At 39.5% G+C, this 10,308-nt stretch overlaps 1 protein-coding gene across 1 annotated transcript in view; it reads right to left on the bottom strand.

Annotated features, from left to right (window-relative positions):
* Positions 1 to 8,080: 8,080 nt before the first annotated feature.
* The window catches only part of EXOSC3 (exosome component 3), a 3,796-nt gene continuing 1,568 nt past the window's right edge, over positions 8,081 to 10,308 (bottom strand). Inside the window, exon 3 of the mRNA XM_008937096.1 lies at positions 8,081 to 8,365. Within this exon, the coding sequence (XP_008935344.1) occupies positions 8,161 to 8,365 (205 nt within the window). The 3' untranslated portion in view covers positions 8,081 to 8,160. The remainder of the gene's footprint in view (positions 8,366 to 10,308) is intronic.

Below are 10,308 nucleotides of genomic sequence, written 5' to 3'. Positions count from 1 at the left end.
CCGCCGAGCCCGCCGGCCTGCTCCGCCGCGGGGGATTAGCCCCGCCGCTGCGGACTGGCGCGAACAGGCGCCCTCTGTGCCCTCCGGGACACGTTTTCCCCTCCCTAGGGCTTTTGTTTAGCTTCTGGCTAAGCAAAGACAGAGGCAAAATAGATTTTAAAATACAGAGCTTAAATGTATTTACGGAAAAAAACACCCTCCATAACAACTTACCTCCGAGAAGGTAGTGAGTTTATCATTCAAGTATTTTGGTTAATGGGATACTTAAAATGCTCACCTATATATTACACGCAAGAATATACTTGCTCAGATAAGCCAGCCAATAACATGTCACGACATCGTTTAACAAACGCTCTTCACTTGCTCGTGGTCATTAGGCACACCTCCAGCCAGAAACTAGGAGCCCTTGTCTTCACTACCTTGGGACTATTTCCTGAGGTCTCCTGTTAAGCTCGCACTTACAATACCAAAAACCAAACAAACAAACAAAAAAAAGGTCGTAGCAATGACAGCAGTCTGGTCAGTAACACAACAGCAGCTCAGAATAATGAACACAACCACCTCTTTGATGGTTCCAGAGAGTCTACCTTCCAAACAGCCATGAGTCACTAGTTTTCAGCATGTCCCAAGTTTACCTGCACCAAATGGCCCTTTTCTGATCTCACAGCTGGGAGTCACCAGCCACTCTGGTTAGACCTGCTCACTTTACACCTTACTTTAAGTTTGTTTCTCTTCAGTACAGAGCTTGGGTTTTTTTGAGGAATCTTACCTCAAAACAGTCAACATGCCGCATGCACTGGAACAGACCAGAAAGGATCACCTGGAAGGCTGCCTGGGCACCCCAGAGAACCATTTCAGCAGAGACCACCCCACTTCCCCAGGGCTGCCCTGCCCCGACAAGCAGAGCATAGGGTTAACCCTGCGCTGTAGGACAGCAACACTGAACAGCAGTTTTCCAAGAGACAGAGCATCAAGTATTCCTCAATACACATCAGTTGCAAGGGAAAAAAATTGTGCAAAAAGACCCAAAATCATGGTAGCTTTGCTTTTATCTACACACATGCTTTTAGAAATCAAACGGATTATAAAAAGCACTGAAGTCACTCAGACTTACCAGCAATTAAAAAATAACCTAAGGAAACCTCATGGCAGAAAACAGCATTACTGAACTAACTGAAAGAGCTGGGGAACCTGAGAGGACTGTAGGGTTTGTGATTGGCCTTTTTTTTTTTTTCTTGGAAATATATGAAACCAAGTAATGTCTCTACTTTTTAACCAGTGTGGGAAGGTTCTCTGCCAACACCAAACATTATATGCTGAAGTTTCTTTCTCACCATTTCTGAAATGCAATCAGCATTAGAATATATGGATTCTTGCCAGCATGCCACTGCAATCTTTACAAAAGCATTATGACAAAAAAATGATTGACAAATTTGGCCAGACACCATAATAATGAAAACACTAATTTCTGCAGGCTGTCAACATTCCTTTCTTCTGAATTTTATGACGGTTGTGGCTCCAGCCGTCAACATTTGGCAGCAGCTGAATTGTAGCTCCATTATTTTTGTTGCCATAGTAAGCACACAAAACAGAAAATGTACTTTTTTTCTTAATGATACTTCTGCAGGTTACACCTCTGAATCTGACAGCTGGCCTTCACAATTCAAAGGAGAGGGGGAACACCTATCACAAGACAAGAACATTTTCATTTCTTCTTTGCTCGGGGTAGGAGTCCATGACAAGGCATCAGGAAAGAATAAGCAGTTAATCAGAAGTGATCTTGACTTCATCTGTAAAAAGGGAAAATGCAGAAAAATCTGAGCCTGCACATCTGGATTCCACCCAAGAATACCCTCCTCCTTTGTAAAGCTGTGAAACCCCTTGAATACATGGACACTTCTAGTAGACTCAGAACTCAAAAATGGGGTAATGAAAATACTGGAATCTAACCTTTTCTGCTTAAGTCTCCAGAAAAGCTTGTTGTTTTCCATGAAAAGCTACTGTGTCGCATAACAGACTTGCAGCAACTACTTTGTGCTTATTAGACTTTGTTGTTAGACTTTAACCTTCATCGATTTAGGAAGGTAAGGAGATTGTCAGGGAAGCTGAACAGGAATTTCACTTCAGTTTTCCATTTTCTCCTCTCTTGACAAAACCATATTATGATTGATCTATAATAGTTTTGGTTTTCTGTACACCTATTGAGATGTTATTCACATATTTTTCCTGTTAAAAGCAACAGTCCCCGACACAAACAAAAAGAACATATCACAGAACAACAGACGCCAATATTTAATCTAGTTCTCAGGTTTTGAATAGTGCTCTTAAAAAGCACATTGAGCCCTTCTCTTCCTACTTTCAGGATTGTTTTAAAGCAGTTAACCTGAACTAGGAGTATCAGTCTGCAAACTGGTTGTATATCGGTTAGTTCCACAGCATGCCTGTGTATAAGTCACCCGGCATGAACTGTATCAGTATCTGTGCTAAATCACATTCTAGCATTATGAAACTTCAATTCACATACAAAATGACAAAGCTGTGTGCTATTTCAGAAGTTAATTATTTCTATCGGATCATGCTTCTATAGATCAGCTTTTGACCAAGGTCATTGCTAGACAAATAGCTTGTATTAAACTGTCTTTTCTCGATCAGGAAACAGGAGGGGGGAAGAAAAGCTCAAAAGCAATGAGGAAACAGCGGTGGGCTAAGGCAGGCTTCTAGGCCCTATGTCTATAGAAGGATTTCTTAAGATCTTCAGTATTGAGACAATAAGATTGGATGCGGATAAAAAAAATACAGCTTGAACTTTTCACCCATGGGTTTGTAAAGGCATATCCACACAGATGCAGACTGACATAGGTATCAGCTAGACCAGGCCAAAGCAGTCTCTTGTTTGGCAGCCGTACAGCGAGGCGTACTCGTATGGTGGTGTTTTCAACCTCATCCTTACTCTCAGAAAATAAAAGCATCAGTCTGTTCAGAGACAGACTGGACACTGGATCCTACATTTATCTTAAATAAGATAAGGGTGTGGTAGTCACTGAAGAAACCAGAGGACATATAGGTCTTTTGAAATCAGTTTTACCCGCACAAGCAGTTCACAGTGGAACACCAAGAGATTGGTTAACACCCTCCATCTGGACAAGAGCAGGAAGAAAGAATTAGTAAGGCTTTTTAATGGGTATACAGATGCTTATACAAATCTCTTTTGCCAATGGTGTAGTAAATAGTGAATCAAAGAGAAGCCTACCATTTACAACAATGCAGCAGATAACCAAAGCTACTGGAAAAAGCAGATGAGATCATTAGTCCTTCTATCTGTCCTTCAGTCTTCAGTATCTTTATGTCAGGTAAGTGTAATTAAACAAAAACTGAATCTTCATGGCTTATAGTTTACCTATACAGTTATTCTATTGCAATTTTTTAGTTTCTTATATAAGGTAGGACACTGAGGCCTAGGAAAAAGAGTTGTTTTTAATGATTATTCAAGCTGCTAGAATAGTGATCAAGCTTCAGGCTCTATAAACAAAATCAGGCTCTTCAACATCCCAAAATACTCCCACTGATAGTACCAAAAAAGCAGTAGCTTCACTTCTGCAAGATCACAGCATCAAAGGAAAAATCATTCTGCAGCGGTCCTGATAAACTGCCCGCAACTACTACATTGTTCCTATTAAAATACAGGCAGCCAACATGTTTCTTCTTTCAAGTTGTCAGTGCAAAACTGACATGTTTAATTCCTTACTACACACTTCAACAGTAGTTACCAATTTTGCAATCTATACAAGTCGTTAGTAAGAAAGAGGCTCTTTATGTTACTAATACAACTGAAGTGTTCTACATATTCCTTAAGACAGCTAGCTTCTATATTCAGTCAAATAACATCTCACTAAGTTGTCTGTACAAAGCTAAAAAAAATGGTGCAAATATTTTTTAGTATGTAAAGCTTGAAAATCATCCATTTGTGAGGTTTAAAATAACTTGTTGATTTACTGATTGATTTAGCTGTTACTCAGAATTATTTGTTCAAGCACTAAAGAAGAAAACTTGGCTTTCAGAGCTTCTCCAGTAGATGAGGTGCTTTTAATATTTAAAATGTGAGAGAAAAATTCCACCACCTCTCCTGCTAAAAGAACATCTGTGTTAGAAAAACAAAATAACCCTGCTATTAAAAGTGTCAATGCCAACCTTGGTCATTTTGACAGAACTTGGCTAGGAATCAAACACACATGCCAGCAAACCTCAGCTGCAATTTCCAGTGGTAAGGTGGTAATGAGAAGTTTGGCACAGTAAACCTTAAGCTAGCAGAGCTACAGCCACTCTAACCATAGTCTTAGAGTTAAGCTCTTTATCTTCTTATTACACTGAACTATTTGCTTGTGCAGCTTTCCTGTGCTGAAGCAAATCACAAATGCTTTAATGTCACACTTAACTTCAACACCATCTGTGCTTTCTGTTAGAATTTATTCTTGGTCTTTATACAACAATTTATGAAGGGCCACAAACTACATATTTAATATTTTCAATGTATGGTTCCTATTTAATTCTTTGCAAACTTTCTTTAACTGTTTGTGCTCATCTGTGGTGATACAGACTGTGTCCAGGTTGAAATCTACAGTCTTTGTTCCTTAAATTTCACTACAGTTTTAAAGAAAAACAATATAACAAAGCACTCAAGGCACAATCACCAAGCATCTGAAATGAGCCACTCTAAACTGGCAAGGGCATACATCATGCAGGTAAATGCAACAGAAAGGCATTCTACTAAGTAAGGTCTACTTCAAGTCCACAGCATCACTTCTGCAGGTTTCACTTCCTGAACCATGCTTGTGTGCCTTTAATTGGAATTTGAAGGACTTTGAGTTACCTTTCCAGCAGAACATATAAAGAGCCCATGATCAGTCTTTTCTCCTACAAACAAGTTATAGTCTGCATCAGTCTTTTTGGTGATACTGGTTTAGTTAAAGTCAGAACTAAACGTTCAAAGACCATGGAATTTGCCTGAATACTTTGTGCATTAGATAAAGCTTGTCAAAGCTAGCAATTGGTCTAAGGAATGGAGATAGCTTTCAAGTAAAACAAAAAAAACAAACCACAAACACCAGTATTGCCTCCTTTTAGTAATATGTTTAAAATGTTTTTGCTTTCAAGCATTTTTCCTTGCACCCGTTTTGTTCACATCTGTCATTTTTGCCACTGTACATATTGTCAAACAAACTTAATTGTAGTACATGCTTAAGATGATTAGGGGGTAGAACTCAAGTACTTTGTGGATACATCATTACTTAAATTAAAAACAAGCATAATTTTAACACATTTTGTTTCCTGCTCTTGATTTAACTGTATTTGGGTAATAAGCAACTGACAGTGGGACAGAATAATCGTGCTGTGAAATATGGCACTGACAATGTTGAAACTTTCAAGGTCACCATCTGCTATTCTGCACCACCAAACTGGCATTTTTAAATCAAGAATTGTTCATGTATCTTGCAGGTTAGGCTTAAAACTCAGACCTTTAGGAGTGGAAGTTGCTTAGACAGGTAAAAGAGGGAGCAGTAAAGCTAATTGCATTTCAAACCACAACTCTTCAAGAAGTGATCTATGTCATTCCCCATTCCTGTGGTTTTACTGTTATGATCCAAGAACATTCAGAGAAAAAAAAGTTAGCACCCCAAAATGATTTGGCAAGCACTTTTCTGCTTATGCCAGCTATTGTTCTTGTAACAGAAAACCTGCAGGAGCTCTGGTTAGCTCAAGTTGAAAAAAACACTAGAGAAGAACAGAGTTAGTAAAACCCTTATAAATTACAGCTTTTAATGTGTAGTAAGACATAGATTATAGGCCTAAAGGATTTACAGGATGTGAATGAAAGTCACTTCAGCTGGGAGAAGACAGGTGAAAAGGAGACTAAAAATCTGCCAAGCCAAATAAGCAATACCATAAATGATAATTAGGGAGGCCAGTGAAACAGAGTTCTGAATTATAGCTATGACACTCACATGGAAACCATTAGTGCTGTGTTTTTAGGGAATAAAGCAAAGCCCTAGGTAAGCACATTAGAAATGCTTCAGTTCAGAGCCACTCCTCAGAGACAATTTCCTAAACAAGAGAGATGCCAAAGAAAACTATCATCAAGTACCGCAGGCCAAACCCTGGATGAAATACAGAATAAATAGGAAAAATTTTCTTTGCACTTGTATTTAAGATGGTGCTCAGGCTTACTCTAGTCCATTTTTTCTAATTTCTTTTAGCTATTGCTATCAAGCTATTCAGGTTATTAAGAACCAAAAACCATTTAGATATAAATAACTGCTTAAACTGCTCCCATACAGTTTAAGTACACAGTACAACCCTTCTCCCACAGGGAGCAGGCATTAGTAATTCCCCTTCCATTACTCCAGGGTTCTCTTTCTCAAAATAGCAGCAAATTTTTCAGACCAAAACAGACCAATAGCTTATCCTTCCTAGGAGAGGATTTCCTCTATGTGCATGTGAAGAGCTACACAATGAAGCTTAATAAAAGTTTTCAGAAATGCTGATTACTAAACAAGAAGCAAAGCTATATGGAATCTTCACGCTGTAACTAAAGAAAATAAAATGTGTAGAATTGAGGAACAGCTAGCTATTTTTGCAATGGTCTTTACCTAATCTGTAGTTTAAAAAGCACTTACGAAAAACTTGCAAGTGACTTCAAATAGCATTGCTCTTAAGTACATTTTTTGATCTCCAGTGAGCCATCAAGCTTCCTGAATGTTCATACTGAAGTTATGTCCTAACCACTCGCTCCTTTAATACAGGCAGCCAGGTAATCTTTTATGGAAAGAGGTAAGATCACTGTGACAATATTTTGGGTCTTAAGCGATTGTCTGCCTTAACCACTGATTATTTATGCTACGCTACATAATTATTTTCTGGTATTCTCCACCTGCATTTCTATTCCCAAACTTTATAAAATATGACATGATCGCTTATTGGCACTGTATAAAAAGGGCATCTGACCAGAATGAATGACCTGCAAGATACTTTCCACTAGTCCAAGTAAACACATTGTTTGAAGTTTTCATATTAACAACAAATAAAAAGAGCAAACATGCACTTTACAAACTAACCAGTTTTCTTACAGAAGACTTAAGCAGTTACACCTCAAAACTCCCAGCTAATGGAAGCTTGTAAAGATCATTCCCACATGTCCTGGTTTGGGGTAAAACAGAGCTGGTTCTGGTCAATCATTTTACTTGTTAGCTGAAGCTCTTCTCATTAACTGCTCTGTCTGAAGTAAGCAGCATTTTCACAAACTGTCTGGCTTTAGCAGGGATCACACTTCATGTTCAGAGTTACTGCCAGGGGTTGGTGTGCAGCCCAAGGCCACTGCTGAGCTTGGATCCCACACAAGGGGGGCAGAGAGCACCCCACACCTGCGGGGAGGAGCAGACAGGATAAGTGACCCCAAGATTCCCCAGTGGGGTGTCCCACCCCACAGCTGTCATAGCCAGTAGAGCTGGAGGGTCAGGAGGGACAAGCCCTTCCATCCTGGTGTCCATCTTATGCTGCTGGGGTGCTCCCGAGGAGGACTCCATCCATCCTGCCTTTGATCCTGAGCCCTGTGCTCCTGAACTGAGTTCCAGAATCCAGCTCCTGGACCCAGTCATTGTCTGTGGCTGAGTCCAGCCTGGGACCCCCTTCCCCGGGGGCTGCTCCCCAAGCTGGGGGATGACAGTGACATATTGTCATTGGGGGGTATGTAGGTTTGGCACTAACTTTGCATTTATTTGTACATAGTCTATTATTAGTAGCACTATTATTAGTAGTAGCAGTATTAAAATTGTTTTCTTTTCTAATCAAGTCTCTCTCCCTTATTCCCTTTTGGGGTTGGGGGGAGGGGATTTAATAGAGAGCATGTGTTACAGTTCTGGGGGCAGCCCTGACTCCAAACCACAGCACCACATTAGTCAGAAAATTCATAAACAGTTTCACTATCACAGGAGTGAGTAAAAACAAAGTTCCCAAAAAAGACTAAAGCTGAATGGATAAAGAATGGGACTAAAGAACAAAAAAAAGTCTAGTACTTAATTTTAATAAATGGCTTTTAATACAAAAGTGAATACAAAAGATATGCAGAATGCTCTACAGTCATCTCAAACAAATCTTCAAGGTTTTCTCTTATTGGTTCCCTGAAAATTTGCCAAGCACTTGCTTTCTCTGTTCTGCAGTCATATGCTCACAGGCTTCCAAAATATTGACTATAATTAAAGTCTGTTGAACTGTTTTTGCTTTTACCCATATTCTTCCATTCATCCCCAGGACCAGCTCAAACGGGTACAATTGTGACAACTCCTGAATTATTTCACATTTGGGAGCCAAGAGTCTGTAAACAAGATAAAAAAAATTCAGAGGAAGAAGTGCTCAAGTTTGATGGACACCTCATTATTATCAATGAATAATCAATCCACAGAGCTAGTGTTACAGGAGCTGTTAAAGCAACACCAAATTGCGAGATGATCAAGTTTTACATGCACCTAAAGTAACAAGACAGTATTGGATTTTTAGTTCTCCTCTTATATGTACCTAAAAAAATACAGCACTTGTGAATTTAGTTTTTCCCATTAGATTCAGAAGTAATACCTGAGAAATTTTAAGTCAACAGAATTGCTAGAACTAAGTATCTATGATTTAATAAGTTCTAAAACAACGCTGTTTGAAAAACTAATTTTTTAAATGCTAGTATTTATAAAATTTGACACCAGAGCTAAAGATGTCTTTCAAAACACTACTTCCCTTCTCCTTCAGGAGATAATATTAGCAGCAGTAAGCATAGAATATCTTGGTTTCATTAGGTGACATCATAGTGAAAAATAACTGTCAAGAATATTGCAATACATCTAGAATTAAATCAAGCTTCAGTGGGCTTTCTTAAAGAAGAAAAACTGATCAGGATTTATCACTTTTCTTGTAGTACACTATTACCACTTTACATGTATAACAGAAAATTTGGAAAAGCAGAACAGCTACAAAATTGTTTGTATCAGTTCATGCTGTCTTCTGATGGGACATGGACTTCTGATGGGATATATAAACCAGACAAATAATTACTTTTAAAAAAACAGGTATGAAATAGCTGCTCCACATGTCTAGATTCTTTTTCAAAACAAAAAATAAAAACCTACCCAAAAGTATCAACAAAGCCTATCATTTTTCCATAAATGTCTATTCCTTGAGTCACAAAAATCTTGTGATTATATCAGCATAAATAACCCCAAGCTTCACAACACATTAAAAAATTTATGAAACAGCTCGTAGATTAACATGTCAGTTTTAAAAGAAAATACCACATTTTTTTATCTGTATCCCTATTTCAATGCAAAGAAAAATGTGCATTGATGTGGAAAGACCTCTTTATATCACCTGTCAGCCAAATGTACATCCCTCACTATCCCATTAAGCAGAAAAAGACAGTAAGCATTCCCAATTTTTTGAACTCTAAAGTAGCACGTACATACCTGGAACCCTAGTTTGAATGTTTGATTTCCCAGGGTCACTAGTTTTACTGTCTATATTGCCTTGGCAACCACCTCGCTTTTTTAAACACATGTCCTGGTCTGGGGTGAAATAAAACTGGGTCTGTTCAATTATTTTAACTTTTTAGCTGAAGCTCTTTTCATTAACTGCTCTGTCTGAAGTAAGCAGCATTCTCACGACCTGTCTGGCTCTATCTCTAGCAGAGATAACACTTCATATTCAGAGTTACTGCCAGGGGTGGGTGTGCAGCCCAAGGCCACTGCTGAGCTTGGATCCCACACAAGGGGGGCAGAGAGCACCCCACACCTGCGGGGAGGAGCAGACAGGATAAGTGACCCCAAGATTCACCAGTGGGGTGTCCCACCCCACAGCTGTCATAGCCAGTAGAGCTGGAGGGTAAGGAGGGACAAGACCTTCCATCCTGGTGTCCATCTTCTGCTGCTGGCCTGCTGCCTGCTCCTGCTGCAGTGGCTGGCACCCGAGGAGGACTCCATCCATCCTGCCTTTGATCCTGCGCCCTGTGCTCCTGAACTGAGTTCCAGAATCCAGCTCCTGGACCCAGTCATTGTCTGTGGCTGAGTCCAGCCTGGCTCCCCCTTCCTCGGGGGCGGCTCCCCAGCCGGGGGTGACAGTGATGTATTGCCATGGGGGGTGTGTGGGTTTGGTACTAACTTTGCATATATTTGTACATAGTCTATTTTATTATTAGTAGCACTATTATTAGTAGTAGCAGTATTAAAATTGTTTTGTTTTCTTATCAATAAGTCTCTCTCCCTTATTCCCTCTCTCTTT

Source organism: Merops nubicus, unplaced genomic scaffold (genome assembly GCF_000691845.1).
Source record: "Merops nubicus isolate BGI_N331 unplaced genomic scaffold, ASM69184v1 scaffold22903, whole genome shotgun sequence".
NCBI classification, from domain to species: Eukaryota; Metazoa; Chordata; class Aves; order Coraciiformes; family Meropidae; genus Merops; species Merops nubicus.
The sequence above is the reverse complement of the archived record's forward strand: the minus strand, read 5'-3'. Positions and strand labels throughout refer to the sequence as shown.